The 22,853-nt window shown below is 46.7% G+C and overlaps 1 protein-coding gene across 2 annotated transcripts in view; it reads right to left on the reverse strand.

Annotated features, from left to right (window-relative positions):
* Positions 1 to 922: 922 nt before the first annotated feature.
* Positions 923 to 22,853, reverse strand: part of LOC144144938 (uncharacterized) — a 28,581-nt gene continuing 6,650 nt past the window's right edge. Inside the window, exons 2-6 of one of the 2 annotated variants that reach the window (XR_013317377.1) lie at positions 21,737 to 21,888; positions 20,089 to 20,156; positions 4,196 to 4,282; positions 1,973 to 2,149; positions 923 to 1,033 (exon numbers count right to left, since the gene is read on the reverse strand). Coding sequence is in view for 1 of the 2 variants with exons in the window: in XM_077676442.1 (XP_077532568.1) it covers positions 2,034 to 2,149; positions 4,196 to 4,282; positions 20,089 to 20,156; positions 21,737 to 21,888 (423 nt within the window). In the remaining variant the exon portion in view is untranslated. Of the gene's footprint in view, positions 1,034 to 1,912; positions 2,150 to 4,195; positions 4,283 to 20,088; positions 20,157 to 21,736; positions 21,889 to 22,853 lie in introns of those variants that run through there. The other variant, XM_077676442.1, reaches the window with a different exon arrangement.

Genomic DNA, 22,853 nt, shown 5'->3' on the forward strand with positions numbered 1-22,853 from the left:
CTCTTCCGTTTTTCTGCTGGCTGTATCCCGTCAATCTTTGGTGACCTCTTCCTTCGCTCGGTTAAAACCACGCTGACGACGAAGCGAAACCGATGAAGCAGGCGCTTAAATGCGTCGCTCTAAAGGCCCAATCTTACTCCTTTATGACTCAAAGAACTTTATGACGTTTTAGTTACGGGATTAGATTTTACTCAAATATTTGTCATGCTGTGTTTGAAGTTAATAATTTCGATACGTATGTACCAGGCAAACAGTTTTGCAGATCGAAACAGTATTTTACTCCGATACGTGCTGAAAAATTCTCTTCCCTGTTTATTACCATCGGAAGGTTAAATCAAGTGACAGACAGACAGACAGATGGACAGACAGATCGTAGTTTTCGTGCTTCCTTTGCTCAATAAGGCCTGTAGAGCCAAAAAACTGCCGTTCCCTGCCACGGCCGCTCAGTTCATAGATCCCGTTGTTTACGTATGCCGGGCTATGTGATTCAAGCCCACAGTGAACTTAATTTATTGTAGGATATAATGCGCCGACGCCACAAAGGTGATGTGGCGCGCCGTAGTGGAGGGCTTTCACCCCCTCGGATCTTCAACGTAGGCACAAATCTCGTACACACGGCGTTTTTGCTTGTCGCCTCCATCGGAAAAGCGGCCGCCGCGGCCGGAAACCGAACCCGCGTCGTGGTCCGCAATAAACTTACCTTATACTGCTCGTGAAAACGATTATATGCACTGAAGGTACCAGCACGCGGAGTGAAGAGTGCAGCATGCATCATGTTGAAAACACGGAAAACAATCACAAACAAAAATCAGAAATGAATTCCTTCAACTATACGAATAGTTTGACAGCGGCCAGTCATTCGCCCTATTTATTAGAGTTATTAAAGCGCTGCTTGCGTTGAAAGTCGTGAATAGACGCCGGCGTCTCATTCTAACGTAACGTGGTGGGGCTTTTTGTTAGCTACTAAATTTCAGATAAAGGATCGCATGCTTTGCTTCAGCCGTTTCTCATAGTGCGGGGTTTGAAAACAAAACTGAAATAAAAGAACAGAAGTGCACACATATAAAATACTGCAAATTATTGCGTCTACATAGCCGACTACCCCTCGAGATATCGTTATACTCTCAACAAGAAGCGCAAAAATCAGCAACGGTCGTTGCCATGGTACACAGTGCTTTGTTGTGCTGTATCAGACGTCTTTGCCGCCCTAACAAACGTTATTAATTTCGAATTAATGTTTAATAATACTGCTCATGAGTACTTGCAATGATTTCATTTGCATGTTTCGCATCATCAGTGAAAGCAGGTATTGAATACTTCTGTTCAGTCGCATATCCAGCAGACGAATTGGTGAATAAATTATGCATTGCGTAAAGCTATTTGTATAAAGCTCTCGATATTTGATGTGATTTCTTTAAACATGCCTTCCATGATATGCAGCGCTTTCTGAATAAAGAACTCGTACCCTCCTCGGTACATTTATTTGGCTGTTTTTATTAAAGAAGGTAATACTTTCCTGTATTCATGACCAACATGTGGTAAAAATTATGTAGCGTGTCGAGGAGCACATTGGAAACTCGCAGGCCCTTCGTTGTGTCATGTGCGATGACCTGCTTATTCTTAAATTTCTTCACACGAAAATTAAATCCAAACTTGTATGCTCAAGTGCGTGTTTCAACTTCAATACACCCTTATCTTTTATTTTGAAAACCATATTTAAATTTTTTCATCAGATTGCCCATAACAGTAGTGCTGCCCATTCATGCTCCTGATCTCCAATGATTAACAATGAGATGACATAGGTAATTTTTTAAACTCCAGATGGTCCAATCATGGGATAGAGCATAAGCAGGAGCAATTTCTTACCTTGGTACACCGTCTTGTTAAAACAAAAGTTTATTGAGTTTTGGAGCTGATAACAATACAAGGAATACTGAAGTGTCCCGAACAAGAAATCGCATCATTATTGTACGTTTGAAAGTTAAGACTGATGTTCAAGTCGGGGCATAAGAAGGTCATCTTCAAGACAAGCGTTAGCACGAGTTCAGGCTGGAGGTGGCATTTTTGGCGTCGCACGCTTTGTTAAACCCATCAATGCAACTTTTGGGAATGTTGTTGAGCACAGATTCTTCCACCAAAAGGAAGCAAACTGAAACGAAAGAAGTGTGGCACATTATTTTCTCGAGCGCATTACACGTCCTTTCATCTGTTTTTGAAGTGGATATGTCAAAGTCCGGGGAAATTCCATCGAATCTTACATGCACAGTGAAAGCTCGTAGTTTTAATTTAAATAATTTGAATTTACGGGTAATAGGAATCCCACGATATCTCAGGTCAAGTCTTCACCGAAGTCTATGGATAAAGAAGCCTCAATAAAGAAGCCTCAAACTCAATTGGGTTCCGGAACGGATAATTCAAACTACATGCCACTAAGGGATGCTTTTGCGCCCGGCACACAGACGGAGAAACGTGTCCGTTGCCTAACCCCGAGGCTGCATATAACGGAGGAAGAAAAGCAGTGTAAAAACCGTCTAAATCCAACGTGGCGGATGATCCGAAGACATATTATTTGTGAGGTACTTCGATGGCAACGCGATTACAGTGGTCTCTGATGTGCGCGGACAGATGACGGCATCACATCTCTCATCAGAGAGTAGTACCTGTCGCTGCTAGTGACAACAGGAGGACACGGGCGAAGCATAGTGCTACCGTGCGCTCACATGTGATGGTCGGATGCAATGCTGCCTGACTCGTCTCCCGTTTTGAAAATGCGTACATGAGGCTTTCCGATGCATTCGTTTGTTATAGCAAACAGTACTGACTGTTGCCTTTAGGGACAAAACGCTGGCTGCATTCACGGACTTAATTACGCCTTAACTGGTGTTGCGGATCTGGTAGCGTGGCCGGTGATGGCGCCTGTTGGTCCTGAGTTGGGAAAAACATTGGTGCCGATTATGGCGAAAAAGCAGCGTTATGTACAGAAATTTACATGGCATTTGACTGAGTGAACGGGGTTCTGCGCTACTTCGCGCACGAGAATAAAACACCAAGTTGGGTCCGTCCCCTTTCACACTTTCTCCCGCTGTTTTCAGAGGCGCACCGATCACGAAAATCCGTGGCACTAAATTTGACGCCCACACAGTCACCGAGAAAGGGCACCTTTCCTCTCGCAAACGTCAGCGCCAGGATAACTTCGGTGGTGCAATCTTGCTAGGGTCAAAGCCCTTAGAACCACTCGAAGTTCAAGAGGCAGGAGGACACTCGGGCCCTGTCGGTAATCCGGCGTCGGGCGCCCATAAGACACGCCACAAAGGGTTCTACCGATGCGTGTCTTGTCGCCGAAGAAGACAGGAACATTTAGCCTGCCACCAAACGGGTGGCGCCAAGCGACTCCTTTGTCACCACCTCCGTTCGACGCTCTTCGTACTTGTGGCTGCCCTTGAGGGTGGCCCTTGGGTAACCTTGAATTCGCCGAAAGCGGCTTGTGTGCACCAGCAGCGGTAGTCCCAGCCGCGTCTTTGTTCCTAAAGCCTGGTCGCTTCCCGTCGATGAGGGGGAAACTGGACGACGAAAGGCTTCGGCGGCCGAATTCGATAATATTGAGGGCGATCTTGGCAACACCGAACGCCGATCGTAACACTCGTTAAAATGCATTGTTGCTTCCCCATCGAAGCTTGCTTTTGTTATCCTTCACTTTAACCGTTTTGAACTCAGACGGCGCACTGTTACAGTTGGATTTAACGAGGTTTCACTGTAATAAAACCTAAAGAATTCTGGCAACATAATTTCACTCCCGCACACTGCCAAAGGAATGATCTGCTGCAAAGGACATAACCACCGATTTTAGTTAGGCAGGTCTTGTAGTGTTGAAAAAAGTTCGTATCCGCATGGCTGTTGGTGGTATTTGCCTTCCGTAAGAATAGTATATTTAATTCATGTCGACACCGAAGAAGCTTTCGAAAAACAAGATCAACTTCAAAATCCTTTATTTTCAGGAAGGGTTGCTTTCCACAGCATAGAAGACTAATTTACCCTTAACTAAGCATCGTCAGCAGGTGCGCACTACATTACTAGGGAAGTTTTGCGGTGCTTTCACACATCAAAAAATTCGCAACTGTCTCGCTATTCGGACCTGTCTAGCACGTGGTTCTGAATGATTTCGCGTAGTGTAATCAACTGGAATGCTATTGCGTACCTTTGTCTAGATAGTAGGTGAATCCAAGGACGATGCAGCTTTTGTAGTCACTGTATTCGTAGGATACTTGGTAAGTATGGCACATATCTGTAAAAGAAAAAATAATGGAATACCTCATCCTCCTCATCATCAAAATCATCATGACCTTCATCATCATCATCAGCAGCAGCAGCAGCAGAAGCAGGCCGTCAACCGCCCCTTCTGAGCGAATTCCTCTCCCATAGCTCTCCAATTATCCCAGCCCTTTCCTAACCGCGACCAATGTATGGCCAAAAACCCCTGAATCTCATCTGACCATCTTACTTTCCGCAGCCTACTACCATGCTCTAGGAATCCAGTCTGTTACGCTTAATCACCAACGGTTATCGTGCGCTCGGATTACATGCCCTGCCCACACCTATTTCTTCTTGCTAATTTCCACAAATATGTCTTGAACACACGTTTTTTCCCTGACCCACTCCGCTCTCTTCTTGTCCCTTAATGTTACACCTATCATTTTACAAGCGAAGCATCGTATGCTCGGGGCTGTGTCCCTCCCTCCCTCGTTGTCCTTGTCCGCCGTCCGCACTCTACTGCGCATGCGGGTCTCTTCAGCCCCGTCAGCGTTAGGGCTGACGTCAGCGCAGTCCACTTTAAAAAGAAATAGGCGGCGCCCAGTTTCGATCCCACGACTCTGTGGCCGCAACAAGAGGCACGTGGCGCTCTTCCCACTGCGCTACAAACCGCGACGGGAGCATGTGCTACGAAAGCGCCTTATGCCCTTCACTCAGTCAAACTACGTCAAGAAGCTACTGATACAACGAAGGTACGCGAAGCTGAACGTCAACAAAAACGACGAGCTGAAAACTAATGGAAAATTCAGTCGACCCCATGGCTGCTTTGCATACTACGCAGGGTTCCCCTCCGTGAAGATAGTGTAGTTTTTTCCTTTCATTGCTGGCTGAGTCGTCCTCAATTTAAGTTAAACGCTTTGAGTGAACCTCCAAGTTTTTGCCTACTAGGTAGGTACTGGCAACATGCAGCTGTCATACCCTTTCTTCTTCAGGGACAATGGTAGGCGGCCATTCATTCTCTGAGAATGCCTGCCGATTGCAGTCCACTCCATTCTTATCCTTCTAATTATCTCTGTCTCATGGTTGGGATTCAGGGCCACTGATTGGGATAAGTAGATATATTCGCTTACCTTTCCCATTGCCTCGCCACCTACCTCAAACCGCTGTGCTCTCCCTAGGCTATTGAGCATTACTCTAGTTTCTGGACATTATTTTTAAGACCGTGATTCTAAAGGGTCGTTTATCTTAAGGTGACAAGGGCGCGTAAGATGCTCCGACAGAACGGGAAGTGTAAGACCCCTACATGCTGCCTCACATAATAGGAGAGGCCTCAGGAACAGGAGACGACAGTACCAGCTTTTGTGCCTACCGAAACGGATGGACGTAAGCATTTCGGCCATTCAGGAGACAAAGCTCTGCGGAGATGACGACATATCGGTTGCATTAGAGCCTTTTTTAGAGCAGTATAGTGTTTGAGTTAGCAACCCCGCAGGTTTGTCTGGGGATACTTCGTCTTCATCAACACGGGCATAGGGTTTTCCTATGTCTCGTGTTGCACCGATATTTCAAGGCGTTTTACTTGTTGTGGACCTCTTATTACAGGTGTTGAGTTGTGTGTTATTTGCCTCTACGCACCCGTGAACTCTCGTGAGCGCACGTCGTTTTTTCTGTCGCTTATGGATTTTCTACGCACGTAAGGAAAATACCCTCTCATGGGGAATTTGAATTCTGTATGTAGTGTGCAGGATCGTTCTAGGCTTAGCGTGCAATATTACCGTAGCGCAGCCACACTGGCTGATCTACTGCACGAGCATAATCTTGATGTTGAAGGGAGGAAAGGGATTTCAGTGCACTTCACTCACTTTCAGTGTACCTGTAATGCACGCCTGCATCGAATTTACATTTCTGCAGAAGTGTCTGGAATTTCCTACTATAATGTGCGCCCTACGTTTTTCCCTGGGGACTGAGGGCTGTGGGTTAATTGGCGTATTCATGCGAGGTTGTGGCAATTACTACACCAGGGTAACCAATCCTGCTCAGGTGAGGGATGGCGTTACCGGCAATGGTCGCCGGGGTCAGGCCGCACTCCAAGCCTCATTCTCCAATTCCGTCAACAGGCGGATTTTTAAAAATCTGGTGGGAATGGTTCGGCACCGGGATTCGAACCACGGTCCTTCTGCACGCGAGGGGGAGCGTCGGCCACGGCCGGGCTAGAGCGGCAAACGACGCCACCGCTGTAGCGAGTCGGTGATTCGGAGGTGAGAGAAAACGTTAAGGAGCGTCTTTCGAAGGGTCAGTCAGCGGAACCTAGCCATCTTGATGTGCTAGCTTCGATCTACACCACAGCGCGACATAGCGCACACACCGAAACATTTCGGCATGTGAGCTTAGAGATTCCCATTTATACCGATTGAAACTAGTCAGTTTAGGAAGTTTGAAATTTCCGAGAAGGCTGAGGGAACTTTTATAATCGTTATTTATCAGAACCAGTTGCTCCTTTCGCCTGTTGTAATACCTCTTAAAACAGAACCGAATTGGTTTTCACCAATTTAGGAAACGGAGACCCATTCATGGCAAGCAGTGCGCAAAAGGAAGTCTTTCCCTATCGGCCAAATGTCGGTACATTGTTTCTACATTTTGCTTCCCCGCCCTGCAAACCAATCCTTAACGTACCTTTGCCAGAAGGCCACTTAATTCCGTCGGGTCCGTGTTACCCAGGACAGGCTGTCAAAAGGCTTATTAATCGAGCTGTGCGAAGGAAGCGTGCAATGGTAGCGAAGCTGCTCCAAAAAAGGCCCAAAACAACTGGCGCTGAAGCCTTCGGCAAAGTCGACGGAATGCGTTCCGTCGTCGCGCCCGCCGGGCCGAGCACGCTTGGAGGCACGGGGAACGCCGCGCCATCTACAGTGCGCTCCGTGAATGAAATCCCCCCTCCCCCCCTTCGCCGCCGCCGCCTGCGCCGCGTTGGGAGTTCGCTGTCCCGTACGCTACGAAAGAACCGTTGGCTGGTAGAGCTAGAAAGGTTTACTTTAAAATATCCCGGTGGTTTCTTTCGGTCCAGAACACGAAGGGTTTTTGACAGTTATCCCACTCGCCGATCACTAGGTGATGAGCGGCAATCGGCTCTTTCAAGGGAGATAATTGAGATTCATTATAATGGTACTAGGTATACCGAAGCCGTCGCATTTCATGCTCATTGCTGCAGGTTATTTCGTGGGTCCAATGTCGTGGGTCAAGAGCTTGGCTTTCATCCTCTCATTGGCATACTTCCGAGGCTTGCGAATGATCAGTGTGCTAGGGCTTCCGGCCCTATTACAGCGGAAGAGGTTAGGATTGCCATCTCTACGCTTAAGACCAACAAAACCCCTTGACAAGATGATCTGATCATGGAACCTTATTCGAAGTTTTCTGATATCCTTCCTCCAATCCTCTTGGACATATTGTTGCCGTATACGATCGCGGTGTTTTGCCTCCAACCTTTTACTTGAAAAGGTAAAACGCTCGTGTGTACGAGATTTTGGCGCACGTTAAAGATCCCCAGGGGGTCAAAATTATTCCGGAGCCCTCCACTACGGCGCACCTGATCGCCTGCGTTGCGTCGGCGCGTAAAACCCTACGATCGATCAATCAATCAATCAATCAATCAACCAATCAATCAATCAATCAATCAATCAATCAATCAATCAATCAATCAATCAACCTTTTACTTAGGGCACAAAGCGTTAATACCCAAAACTGCGGATGAACAGCAGCTGAGATGTGTAGAGGGCTATCGGCCAATCTCCCTCTGCAATGTCGACTATGAAATATTTGCAAACGGTTTGCTAACCGTCTTGAAGATGTACTAGTTTAGTTGGGTCTCACCAAACATGTGGTATTCGAAACATGATGATGATGATGCTTGGGTTTTTATGGTGCAAGGGTATTCGGAACAGAAGTATTCAAACGAATATACATATTGTTCGTTCTGTAATGGAAAGCGTGTCTGATTCGGTTGAACAGGTGGCCCTTGTCCAGATTGGACTTGCAAAAACATTTCATCGTGTGTCTCACGATTTTTTATTCTCACTTTTGGAGGCTAATGCAGGTGATGTGCTGTATCAAGGCATTCAGCTTAGCTACAAGAATTGTACTACACAACTTGTCGCCAATCGTGTTCTCTGGAAGCCAGTTCAGATGAGGTCGTCCGTTAGGCATGGCTGTCTACTATCGCCTCTATTGTTTGCACTGTACATAGAACCTCTTTGCCTTAGCATACAACAGAATCAAAGGGCACGTGGTTTTTCGTATGCATCATGTGGAGAGTAAGTTCTTGCGTATGCTGATGACATCGCCTATTTTAGTGCTGACCAGCGTATGGTTCACGAAACCCTTATATTGACTAAGGAGTTCTGTGACTTGCCTGGGGGACCAGGAATATGGAGAAAACTAAGAGCTTTTGTTTGGCCAGTGGGGAACCAAACCGTCCAGATTGGCGGGTATTACCCTAGTTGAGGACAAAACGCCGCTTAAATGCTTTGGCGTGCCTTTGCCCCAAATAACGAACAGCGTCACACAGGTTTTCAGCACTCACGCATGTCAAGCGCGCCTCGAAGGCATGGATGGCGCTACAACTTTTTGTATCTGCCCGTGCGCCACTTTGCAATGTCTTCTTGGTAGCAAAGCTTGTTTATGTGCTTCAGGTACTGCACTGTGCATGGCCGAAAGTCCAGATTCTACACAGGGTATTTGCTACCTCCGTGTGGGGCTCTAAATGGGGGCAAATGCTCAGGGATAATTTTTTCTTTCTTTAGGGACTGGTGATGGGTTAATGCATTTGTTTGTGTACCAGCTTGTGTCTTGGTTTTTTCTTCTACAAGTTGGTAGATCATTCACGTTTACTCAGTATACTTCAAGAGTGCATAAGATACCATTTACCCTTGCTCCTTTTTTCTACAGGTGAGTAAAGAAGCCGCCACGAGGTTTTAAACAGGAAGTTTTGGATATTTTCATTTTCTTTATCCGCGATTTTTTCAGGAGTACCTGTGCAGTCTTAAAAGAAGGGCTGTGGCGAACACTTTATTTCATAATCCGTTCTTTGTGCCTCTTTATGGCCAGTCATAGTTGCGGGACCGAAAGAATATTGTTTTAGACCGTGTCAAGCGTATGTGCGTGCCGCCAAATGCCAAAACGTTTTTCTTTAAGCTCCATTCGCAAAGCTTTTATTTTAAACATGGCTGCGCGAAAAAGAAATGTCAATCCCATGGTCAGACATTTGCCGCTTGTGCAATCAACCAGAAACTATTGACCATTCTTTTGCGCTGCGGCGTCACGCGGTGTTCTTCGTGGGCGTTCTGCAGCGGACACTAAGAAAGGATATTGACATCACCCCGTAAACCATTCGCTTCTTGCCATTCGAAGACGTTAACTGGGTGCCCTATGACGTTTATGTTGTCCTAGGATTGTTTACCTTCTGGAAGGTCCGCATGACTGATCGACATGGGGAACCCCCTAGGTCAACGAAGTGCATTTTTCCGGAACATGCGGCGTTGGTGCGGAGCATGGAGATAATATACTGACTCTAGAAGGAAAGCGCACCGCTGAGCCAATGCATTGGAACCGTACGACACACAGTGGCAGACATGATACAACGATTTGAAGGTTCCCAGCTGGGCTTTTGCTTACTAAGAACGGCGAAAATGATGGGTTGTAATCTGGCAACGTGCTACTGTGGCGTTTCCGCGTCCGGCTAGCGAAGCATGCCGGGATAAATTGTAACATTGCGGACCGCTGGCCAGGCGGATTTTGTCAGGTGCCGTCGACAGCATTGCGTAGTTAATCTCCTGTGGGAAGGTAACCGACGTGTTTTCGGTTTAGCGTGTGACTTGTATGTGCTGAGACTATTTGACAACGCTCACACAAGACTTGCGCGCAAGCTCGAATGCGACTGGTCGCATGCGCGAGGACGCCAAGGAATCAGCTGATCCGTACTGGGCCGCGCAGATAAATGAATCTCCGTCATGATCTCCGTGCATTTTTGCGCTGGGCCGATTTATTTGACATTCTGTGACATTTTGCAAGTCGCTCAACGCTTTTCAAACGAACTGAAGTGAACTGTGGCTTTAGCTGAATGTAAAACATTTATGGACACCAAAAAAAACGTTATCGCATCGGCCAACGCTGATATTGCCGGTGAATCGCGGCCCTTTGGAGCACAGGTACGAAACTGCGCGGTCGATCGCAGGGCAACGGAGTGGCAGAATGCATGCCAAGGGAGTATGCGAAATACAGTCAGCGGCGTGTCCTGTTTTTATTTTTCTGTCTGTATTCGTCAAGTTCTAGCTGCTTTCCACCACTTCAAAGGGAAAGCTTGTGGGACTGAATGGGCAGTAATTTGCAGCTCATAGCGCGCGACGAGAGAACATTGACTTATTGACTTAATATGAATAAATAAAAAAGAAACCGCATTTCATTACCCATTTTTTTCGTTCTACCTTCAGGAACAATTGCGCGAAAGTAAGAAGCACGAAGAGCTGTAAGAAGTTCAATGAATAAAACAACTGGAACCGAACGATTATAATAAACCCAACTTGTGTTTTGTCTTCATGGCTCCTTTAAGAGGATACGAGGACACCCAAGCACTCCTTTTGACTTAGTGATTGCGAAGCCATGAGTACCCAATTGCGAAAGGCGCACGTGTCCTTTTAATATTATCACCATCTTCTTCTTCTTCTTATTATTATTATCATTATTATTATTATTTTTTTCCTGATTTTGTGTTGCTTGAATTTCTGTCGGTTTAAGTGTCAGTGCTTGTAACGCTGAACTTCGTTTTTCCATTTTGAAACTTCCTAACATTTTGTTACAAAACCTTTGTTTTATGTGTATAATCTATCTCCGTCATGTGCATTGAGTATTTGCTTGTGTATTTTCAATTTTTCACGTGCCTTCAACGTTTTGCTGGCCGGGTGTCATGGCTTCTAACACTAGGCTTCCCTTTTTTTTTGCTGTTTTGCTTTCTGGGATCTCTGTAACTATTTTTACCTTATTGTTTCTTTCATATATATGGTTTTCTGTGTTGTGTTGTCTTGATTTTAGTTTGTTTTTATGAATGCTTGTATATGGTGTACCAGTACCAAGACCCTAGGGTTGTTCCTGGGCACCAAAAATAAAGGTTGATTGATTGATTGATTATTATTATTATTATTATTATTGTTGTTATAATCACCTTCCCACTTCTTTTTTGCGTATTTTCTTCTTTCGGTTACTATGACTCAGCACATACCCACATTGAGATCGCCAAACAAAGATTGACGTTCAGCGGGAAGATACTTCGCTGCTCGCAAAATGATAATTCTATACAGTGAACTCCCGTTAAGACGAACTCGAAAGGACCACGATCGTTTGTTCGTCTTATCAGAAGTTCGTCTTAGCAGAACCCATATCCTCCGAAAATTCGACAACACGCACAGGTGTATGCAAATGTCTTGCTTAAGGACGGTGAAGGAAGTAGACATGAAATGAAGGAAAAATAAAACCCCATTGAAGGCAGGTGATAAACACAATAACTGGACTATTCATCGCTAACTACTACGAAAACAAAAACACTTAATCAGCGCGCAGACACCAAAAAAGAAAGACATCCCCCTCGCGAGGGGCACGATCAAATGCACAGCATTTCCGAGGGGCTGCGCCGGCAAGTCGTATCTCTCGATCGCGGGACCCGTGTCGCCATCTTTCGGAGGCGCGGGACAACTTGTGGCGCTTTCGAAACAAACCAGAAATGAGTGAAGGATATAAGGCGCGTTCGGTGCAACGAAATCTGTGTCGTATAGTTATGACGGCCCGTTTTCTATTCGCGCGTTTTTCTGGAGAGTACCTGTCCTCTGTGACACGCAAAAAACAGTATAAGGACATTTGCGATGTTGTTTTCCCCGTCCCTATGTATAGGTATAATTACCGTGCTGGGCCAGGCCAAAATGTGCTAAAGCGCGTCAAAAGAATGGAGGTTCACTCTGGTGTGAAAACCTTTTTCTTCAAATTACACACAGGCACCTTGTCTGTTGGAACATGGATGCAGGATAGAGGGATATCTGTGCCATGGGGAACTCAGTGTTCAATTTGTAAACAACCAGAAACGATAGAGCACGTTTTTCTGCATTGTTGGGCTGCGGTATTTTTGTGGGATGTCCTCCAGAGGACCCTTCATAAAGATTTCCCGCTGAGCCCCCATGGCATACGCTATCTAGCGGTCGAAAACGAGGAGGGGGCGCCCTTGGACCTCGTTATGTTGGTGGCCTTGCATAGCATATGGCGCTCGCGCATGGCCTGGCTCCACGGTGATGTGGACGCCCGACCTACGCGGCAATGTTTTCGTGAGTCTATATCCCAGTACGTAGAAGTCCAGAAGCGCAAGGCATACACTCCTGAGTGGCTGTCAAGGATAGAACCCTTGACTATGCTTAGGGAATTTTAGAGAGACATCAGCCTTCATATAGGTTGGTGGCTTGTCGCTCGAGTTGCTCATGTGAATAAGTTTGTTTTGTGTTTCTGTGTTGTGTCGAAGACCGGCATTAAAGAAAAAGAAGGTTTCGTGGCTCAGTCGGTAGTGCGCCGGGCACCTTGAGTTCCGTCCGCGGCGTCATGGGTTCAAAACCGGGCGCCGGAAACTGTTATTTCTTTTATAGTGTAGTGGCCTGGCTGCGGACTACGACAAGGCGCGCCTGCGGACTACGACAAGGCACGCCAACGCCGCGTGACATTGTGAGTTACTAAAATGCTATGCATTTAAAAGCTCCTTTTATTTTTCTTCCAACGGGAACGATGGGTGCCTGCCACTCCGTAGCCTGTAGTGAACTTGCGGTAGTCAAGGTCAGATCGGAATCGGTGTTCCGGCGTCAGTTCAGGGGCAAAAACTCCCACCTCCCCTCGCGGGAACCCCTGTGTAGATGCGACGCATAGGCGGAGCGGCGAAGGGACCGCGTTTTATAGCGCGCATAACGTTGAGGGGACTGCGTAAGCCGGTCCCAGTCGATGACGACTTTGGCGTACTTGTAAAGCGGCGTGGACTCTACGTGTTTGAGCCAAGCGTGGATGTTGCTTCGCTGGAGAACGGCACACCGGTTATATGCGCAGCGGGCCCGAAGGAGAGGAAACAGCGGAAGAGAGAGTACTGCACATGTGCCGGCCCCAGCGCGTCTGCAGCGGCTATGACGCAACACAATCGAACACAATCCACTTTAATCCAATCCAATCCAAATCCAAATCCAATCCAATCCAAGCCAAGCCAAGCCAATCCAATCCAGTCTAATCCAATCCAATCGAATCCAATCCAATGCCCCTCTCTAAGGTGGCTAGAATGAGGTGGCTAGAATTCTACCCACCTTACCCTCGCGAGAGAGTGTTCGCTATCGGAGAGGAGAGGGGGTGAGCGGCGGAGAGTGCAGCTGGCGCGGCGAGGAGAATGGGGGAGGGGTGGACAACGCCGGCGACAACGACGACGACGCCGGAGGGACAAGGCGAGTGAATCAGATGCTCTGCATCTAATAGATAGCGTGCTCAACGTGAAGAGACGAATGACAGTCTCGTAAGCGCCCGGGGAGGCACTTGCTCAGCGCGTGCATCCGAGTTGTACCGGTTGTGCACATTTTGTACGCCCGCAGATCTGAGCTGGAGACTTCACACACACACTGCGAAAGTCAGGCGCAAAAGCCTCGCCACTTCCTAGCAAAGTTAAAGAAAATTGAAACCAAAATTCAACTACACACTTACTCTTTGTTCGCTAATTAGAGCTTAATTACACTAAAAGTTTTCATAGGGCTAGCTTAATTATCGAGGCAATTATTTGTAACTATTTTGCTTCAGTTCTTTGTTTTAGTTAAATAATTACGAAAAAACTTTTTACAAGGCTGACTACAATTGATCTGGCAACCATGAGAATTGTATCATGTCAGCGCCCACGATTTGTACGGTCTCGGAGCTCGCTTTCCCCCCCTGGTGCGGAGCGTTTACGCGGCGCAGGGTGATTCACCTGAGTGGCTGCCTCTTTTGGATGCGAGCGGTTGCTTGCCTGAGTTTTGAAATGGTGGCAAATTTTGTTAGACTGACGTGTTTACCCTTTGCTGTCTGTTAGGGTTTATATTGTGTGTAAGGGTCTTGTCTGAGTTTTTTCTAAAATTTCCGCGCATTAAAGAAAGAAACACCGTCTGTCTCCTTGGTAAGACAATGGGCTCTCGCTCCGTTTCTCTATTAGTTCCGGGTTCGATTCCTAGCGGTGCCAGCAGTTTCTTTTATTTCTTCGCGGGAGTTTTCTTTTGACGCCAACGGTCCCGACAGAACGCTTGGCTGGTAGAGGTAGAAAGTTTCGCTTTAAAACTTTCCCCGACCTTCGGCACCCTGAATTCCCCGTCAATTTGGAGGAGGCGCAGTGTTGAACGACGCGTGGTTTAAAACAGTTTTCTAGCGAAAAAACAATAGTTTCGACCGTTTCTAAGTCAGCGATAACGGTGCCTCAAAAAATGTTTGCCTTTTGATTTTATATTTGGCACTTATTTATCAATCCTAGCTATTATTTGCTCGACGTAACAGCAACATAAGAGGGCAGTACAAGCCTCTCCACTACAAAGAACCCAATGCATGGCATTTTTCCGCACTCGAGTAACCTGGCGGTTCACACGATCGAATTCAAGAGAACAAATGGCAGCATCTCCCCTTCGTGGATGATGGCGAGGATGCGAATTACGGGGACTGGAAATGACATCCAAGTTGCGGCCCGAGTGACATTCCATTTGCGCCGCGACCGTCATTCGATTTTAGTCGTTTCGCCTCCGCTTGCCGCGCTTTCGTATTCGCGGAAGCTCGTTGTCTTTAGACGTTGAGGAGCAGCGTGATGCTTCTTACGTTCGTTTCCGTCAATGGCGGGAAGAGGGTGTGGGATTTCCTGAACCCGCTTACATACGCGGTGCACCGCGGCGCAGTCTCATGTTTACGCGTAGCGCCATCTAGCGCTGTGCGATGCAGTCACTGTGTATTACAACTTGATCACAACCTGAATACACCGGTGTTTGTGCGAGTTTTCTCATTGCTAGGTTGTGTTGTGTCAGTTTCGAGTGTTTCGGAGTGTTCTTGTTCCCTTTAAAGTAGTTTCCGCACTGATTTTCGCTCGGTGATGGTGTGCGCACGGATGGACGCGGACGGACATTGGGAAGTCCTAATGTACTCCGCACGGTTACAGGCGAGGGAGTAAGCCGTTTGACTGTCGGACGCAAACTCACGGTCACAGCCCAGGGGGTAAGACGACTGATACTTACTGTGCCTGGTCTACCAGACAGGCTCGAATCCTGCCGGTGCCTGTAGGATTTTTCGCGATTCTAAATGCTATGCGTACGAACACAGACGGACATTGTGAGATCCTAAGGTGCTCCGCACCTAAAAAAATTCTGTGGTGGAGCTTTAGTTATCCCTACCTGATAGCCAAAGCTTCACTTCCTTGACTAGTCCCATTGCCGATGTGTGGTTTCGCAATGATGCACAGGCATGTTTGAAATGAATACAGTGTTTATTCGTCATCTTTTTTCTCCTCCCGGCGTTGTTAAAGCCTCGCCGCAGGATGTTCGTCTTCCTCCATCGCAAACGGCTCTCCGCCGCAGGTTGCCTCCTGGCCTTTCTTTGTGACGGGAGCTTCATGCTGCGGCAGCGGCCTCCTTGCCTTCCTCCTCCAGGTCGCGTCACGGGTTCCGCGCACGTCTCCGTTCCTTCATCCGCCTATCTGTCCCCTGCCGCCTATCTGTCCCCGCCATCGGACCACTAGTCCGTGCCGGCCGCTCTGCCAGGTGGCGATACCGGTTCCGCGCACTTATCCGTTCCCTCCTCGCCTATCTCTCGGCCGAAGGGTTTCAAGCTGGGCTAGTTGGAAACACATATTCTTGGACGGAATCAGCGCGAACTTAAATAACAAGGACATGAAAGACAAGTTCTATCAACGTGCGTTTGAGACAGCATGAATTGTCATCAAAGGGCCCACCGTTATCCCTTATTTCGTCACACAGTACTAAGTGCTGCGAATGTAAACTAAATTTTCAGCCACTGACATTTTATTTAGGCATTATGAACAAACGCCCCGCGAAATTATGAAAGCGTTCCCCATAGCAGAAAGTGTATACAAGTGTGTCATCCAAGCAAGCGTGTGTCTTCATCCCAAATAGATTGCATATCTACATGGGCTTTGACTGTAGCCACTGTCTGTCTAGTTGCCTTGTAACCGTAACTTTTGTAAACTTGTTTTGCTTATGCGCAATTTTTTGTTTCGTTTGAAATGTTTATATTCACCCTTTCTGACATGAAACTTTAGTTTTTACACCAGCGGCTATCCTTGCGTTACACTTCCTTTGTCTTTGTTAAAGTTCGCGCTGGTTTCATCCAAGATTAAGCCTATCTCTCCGCTGCTGCCTGCTTCTCCCCACCATCGGGCCGCTGCTCACTGCGGGGGGAGGGGTCGCGGAAGTGGGGGTAGTTTGACCTGTAGCTTACAAGAGCTTAACTGGTCACCCTGCGAAGAGCACCCGAGGTCGCGTCGTGTAGGTTTCGCTACAGTAACAAAGAAAACTGACTGTTTTGTTCATTACTGCGCTAATTGAGGTTGATCTTAAAGAATGAGTGAATGGGTGGCAACGTACGCTGCGCCGTTAATAGGCGTAGCGTTTCACTGCCCTTATGTGTCAGACAACCGATGTTCACAGCCGCCTTTTGCTGGGATCACGCCATATACTTGCAACAGACCAGCAGACGATAGGGCGGCGTTAGTGACGGCCGGGAAGGTGATAACGCCACAAAGCTTGCATTGAATCGCACAGCTCAACTATGTTACTAAAAGCAATTGAAAGAAATAAAATAGATACGGGAAACAAGATTGTATGATGTTCTTTAGCTCAACATCCGCATTTCACTCGCCTTTGGATAAACGTTACTGAATGCCTTAGTCTTGCCGCTAATTTTCACGAAGAAATGTGTTTCCCTGGCCAGCCTCAGCTGCCGTCGTAATTTTTTATAATACATTCCATGTGTCTTTACACATTTTATGATAGATATTTTCAACCGTGGTTCTGACCATTAAAAGTGAAGCGTCAAGTTACACTGAATGCCGTCATACTATATCATGCATTTCGTCACTCATTGCTCAAGTTGTGCTTACGCCAAAAACATGGCGAATTCTCTGTGAGTTCGTGCATTCGAGAACAGCACCCCCGAGCGTTATATTTGGCTTTTGCTTACGGCTTGGCTGAAAGTGCACGGCGAGCGCTTATCAGTATTCGTCCAAATTTGAGGTTGAGAAAAGCGAATTTGAGCAATTGTGAGCATGTTTTAGGCGTTAAAGTGGTGTCAGTTGTCATCGACTGTGTTTTCACGGTGTCTGAAAACAGAGGCCGTGGAAAAATCTTGTCGTCTTAGCCACTCCCATCGGCTCGGACAAGAGTGAACTACAGTTGGGACTGAGCACCCTCTGCCCCCCCCCCCCCCCCCCCCAAACTGTGTCGCCATCAGCTGGTGGTGGCCTGGGAACGCCTTTTTTGTTTGGTCCTGTGTTTGTTTTGCTGCCATACGGCGTCCTATGACGACTTCGTGGTTACGTCGCTATGCCACCGACAAAGTAGACGCCAAGGGTGGGTGTGGCATCGGTCGCTACGCCACGCCCACGAGTGGGCCGGATGTGCTTGATTAGCATTAGAACTCAGAGGAAAGTCGAGATGGTGGTGCACGCCGTGTTGAACTGTGACATTCGTGGCAGCCGCTGCTTCGTCGTGGTTTGTTTTGTTCATCGTCTCTGTAGGGGCATATTTCGACACCGGCTGGTTGTTTAAACGCAGGAGGAATTTCGAGCGCGTTCTTATATCTCTAAAAGGGGTTGTGCATTCGCTGTGGAGCCATGAGGTGAGCTACCCCCGTTTGCGACAAATCAGAGGCGGCTTCACTTCATGACCGTCGAGGAGCAAGTGTTGTGTGTGTTGCGGTTTTACGCGAAGGGCAGCTTCCGATGAGGCGTTGGTAGCGGTCGCGCCATCGATGACCCCCAGTCGACAATTAGCTGATGTGTTGGCAATATGATCACTGAAGACGAGTTTCCCTGACAGCGCCTTTATTTTCGCTGGTTCGGCGGACAAAGCTTCGGCAGGTTCCACCGCGCGACTATCCCTTTGCAGCCAGAGCGTGGGCTTGAGTAATCGGAAAGTTTATTTAACATTTATAATCGCTTTTTATCAGGTCCAGTTGCTCCTTTCGGCTTTTGTAATACTTGGTAAAACACAACCGCATTGGTACTCACGAACTTAGAAAATGGCGTCGCAGTCGTAGCAAGCAGTGAGCAAATAGTAGCGTTTCTCTAGCAGCCAGATGTCTGTATGTGGTCTCTATATTTGGTTTTCCCGCCTTGCAAACCAACCCTTAACGTATATGTGCTGTACGACCACTCAATTCCGACAGGTCCGGGTTATCCAGGAGGTGCTGTCGAACAAGTTATTAAAACCGTGCGAAGCAATCGCGCAATGCACGCGAAGCATGCCAGAGCTGGCCAAAAACAACCGCCGCTAACGCAGACAACACAGCCGTCCCTCCAGCGTGCCTGCCGTTGCGCGCAGGCAGCTGCGCGCGGGGAACGCTGCGTAATAGTGCCCTGTCGCCGCGCCATCTACATTGTTCTCGGGAGTGAAAACCACCCTCCGCCTCCCAATCCGCGTTCGGAGTTTCTTGTACTGCACGCCACGAAGAAATGGTTGTTAATATGTGTCGTCATTTTTTCACCTTAAAAGCACGTAGCAGACTTCAGTGCCACAAGAAAATTTTATATCGAAAAGCGGACGGAGGGTTCCGATAACGTAGCACAGCTCAGAAATCATTTTGAGTATGGAGCGCTTCCATCACCCGCTTTCTTTTTTGTTGCCAGCCGGAGACTGTTACGTGATCGCATTGTCTTCCACCCAGGGCAGAGACTGCTTGTTATGAGAAACAAATTTCAAATACAGAGCTCGTATGAACGGCTGGAATAAAAATAAGTAAAATATGTTATGAAATAAATATTAATAAAGCAAAATTGCAATAAAATCAATTATTTGGATTTGCTTGCCCCAGTACCAACTGGTGCAACAGTGGAGCGAGGGTACGCACTGAAAAAGACGCCACGCCCTCGTAGCGCATCCTTGGAGCGTGCTGCCCTGAACAGACCACGTCACCTCTATGATCAGCAAATAGCATGAATCTCATTTTTAACGCGTGTTAACCCGCCTAGAAATATTATCATGAGCTTATTATCCCCACAGCGTCGCCCTGCCCGAGTTTCGCTCAAATTTAAGCCTTCTTCAACGGCACCCCAGAGCTTGTATATTTCATGTGTAAACAAGCACGTTCATAGTACCGATGCTTTCAATATCCGGTACATTGGAAGCACACCCCAGGACCGATGCTTTCAATATCCGGTACCTTGGAAGCGCACCCCAGAACAGGAAGACGTGACCACTTGCGTTTATTCGGTGGCCGTACAACGTGGATAGTTTCTTTTGTACCGCAAATCCAAAGTACCCAACTTTACTATGTGGATTCGACGAAATGGTCAGTTTGGCTGAACACTCAGATTCAACTGTAATGTGTATTTAGCGATTTTCTTACGGATTTTCTTACTGATCTTGCCGTCGTCTTTCCTTCACAGGTCACGTAAGAGACCTCGCTTGATTCTATAACGCATAATGAAATGAAATTAAATTGTTTCTTACTGTGTGTATTTTAATTTACCAGGCGTTCAGTTTAAGGGCACAAGTAATAAAAACATGAATGTAATGTCCGCGATGAAGTAGAGAAAAATGATTTGGCGCTCACCTCCATCAATTGTGTACGAAGCCGTGTCCAGTGTAGAGCCAAATTTAATGTCGAACGTAGCCGATTTTCTGAATAGAAAATGCACTCTTAGGAAATTCTGTCTGAATGACTAAGTTGTGGCAGACATCAATTTTTAACAACTAACTTTGCCGAAATTTTTTAAGTTCTTCATGCTCTTTCTGGTCATTCTTTACACAAAAGTTGAGTGTCGCTAATCTACCATTAAACAAGATAACCCAAACAGTGGCGGCTGGATGTTTGAGAACGACATTTATGGAGTAACCAGATGGAGCGACGGGTACAAGTGACTCGAAACCTGTAACTCAATGAGTAAAGCAGGCAGGTAGCGTGGGCGACAGAAACCAGCGAATGATTTTTTACACAGTACGCCAGGGGCGGCGACAGCAGCAGGCGACGGGCCGTCGCCGTCACTGGCTTTTTGCCGGCCAGAAAGAAGCAGCCCCCAAGCGAGCAGAAGCGGCGAGCGGCGACGACGAAGGGCATTGACGGCAGTGTATTATTTTTGTCTTGCCCTTTCGCCCCCACTATGTTTTACCGATTGAGGGGAGTATTTCGCGCTGCTAGTCACCGTCGCTGCATGTGGTTACCCCTTTAAGGCTGTTAGGCAAATTCGTCGCGCACAGCTTGTCCAGCCGGATCAGACACTCCAGTCGGGCTTCTTGGACTAAAATGGGTCCTTTGGCATGCTTTCTGTAATTATAGGCCTATCTGCTCCTTACGAAGCTTCATGTGGGTGGCCAGAACGGCAGAGACGCAGCGAAATTGACAGAAAATGTGCTATTGCAGAAAGTAGAGCTAGTGACCGTTACGGGGAAACTTCAAGTATTCCTGACAACTAACGCGAGTGAAACCATGATGGCCAATAATCTTTCACTCCTCCACATCATTATGGTTTTAGGCTAGTTATTCCCTAGTTATTGAACCGGACGTCTGAAAAGAAGGTTGCCGTGGCATCCTGTTCGTTTGGATACCAGGGTGTCAGCGCAAGCGTTCACCTGGGCTTCCGATGTGCAGCGGGAGGTCAGCGTCACACAAAAGCTATATATTTTTTCTCCGTTTATTTTCTCCCGACCAGGATTGAAAAGACACATGGGAAGTGACACATCTCGCTGTGACATATCCGAAAAGAAAAAAAAAAGCCTGTAGATTGCTGCTCACAAGCTAAACAATGAGAGTGCCAGCCTGTTAAGCAGGTGGCTTGCATAAGCGAGACATGGTAAATACTTCTCAATATTTTTGCATATCACTGTGTCATGCCTTTTCTTGTATTTGCAGTTTTTCCTTTCTGTGAAGCGTTCTTTCAGTGGTTGATTATTTCAAGGGATCCGGAAGCACCGGGTCCGCGTTTCCATGTTAGCATATACGGTGTGGCAAGTATGTAGAAAATGCCTGCTACTACATTGTCACTATAGTTTAGCAATAAAAGTGTGTAATTTTAATAGAATACCTATAGCAAAATTTCCCTAGATGACATAACAATCATATAGCCACAGTTGAGCAGAAAGCACGGCATATCTGTTGCGCACAGCTATAGTTGCCTGTAGTGGAGGGTTCACCATTTTGTTTTCCCTTTTGTCATCAAGGGTTTTGAGCAGCACAAAAAATTAGTACCAATTAAAACACTTACCTGAGAAGCGTTGGCGGGCCTTGGAGATACCATACGTAACTAACCTCTTTGGTTTGGTTGTTGTAACGAGTTCGGGTCGCGTTCATGCAGTTGTAGTTTGAGCAGGTGCTTACTGTATAAGCCGTCACAAGTTTTGGTAGATTTCCCAGAGCCTGCGGAAACAAAATTGTCACCAAATTCGACTCCGGTAAGAACGGCTTGCAATATCATAAATTTTTAGCGTAATAACTTCAGTGTGGGAATTTTTGCGTTGATGAAGCTTTACAATTATAGATATTTGAAGGAATTTGCTCCCAATTTTACCCGGATAACTGGTACTTCTGGGTGGAAATAATGCGGAATATTTTTGTATCTCTTTTTGGTTCGAGGCCTTTTTTTTTTAATCCTTAGAAACAGCACTAACAAAAGAAACTAGTGAAAGCAACACTGTTTTTGTCTTCATTCTACCTTCTCGATTCGCTTTACTTTACTCGCATTCAGTCTGTAACTCGGCCATTGTCTTTGTTGTTGCAGGGAAGAAATTCTTTGCGAATTAATTTGTGATTGTTGTCAGTATTGACGGGCCGCATCCAAAAGTTTTCTTAGAAATGTTGGTGTGCCGTGTCACATTTTTTTATTTTGATTAAGCACTTCTTCATATTATTATATCAAAAAGTTCATTTCGCACTTTTTCAGAGAATGATTGTTTTGTGGGAGAATTCAGTGAAATTGGCGACAAAAGTTGGTAGGAAAATACCTTTTGTGGAAATATTACATTGGAATATCACTCAAACATCGATTCTGTCAGCAAAGAAGCAAATTGTGTTTTGTTAAGCAAAAACCGGATTTCATATAAATTTGTCACATGCGGGCCTATAAGTTCAAAAGACGGTGGTGTCCCGCTAAAACTTGTTTTCAAATTGTAGATAATATTTTTTGACGTGTCTCCAGATGCTTTCGACGTTCCTTCATCGTGTCGGCGACAAATGAGACAAGAGAGAGAGAGAGAGATAGAGAGAGAGAGAGAGAGAGAGAGAGAGAGACTGTCATAACAGTTGAAGTTAGAGCCCTTTCTGGTAGCAAAAGCTGCGATTCAGGGCAGGAGCTCGCCAGCGTACTCTCCCACTGCTCGCGTGAG

The sequence above is a fragment of the Haemaphysalis longicornis genome, unplaced genomic scaffold (genome assembly GCF_048455015.1).
Source record: "Haemaphysalis longicornis isolate Haplotype H1 unplaced genomic scaffold, Haemaphysalis longicornis Haplotype H1 scaffold_7, whole genome shotgun sequence".
NCBI lineage: Eukaryota > Metazoa > Arthropoda > Arachnida > Ixodida > Ixodidae > Haemaphysalis > Haemaphysalis longicornis.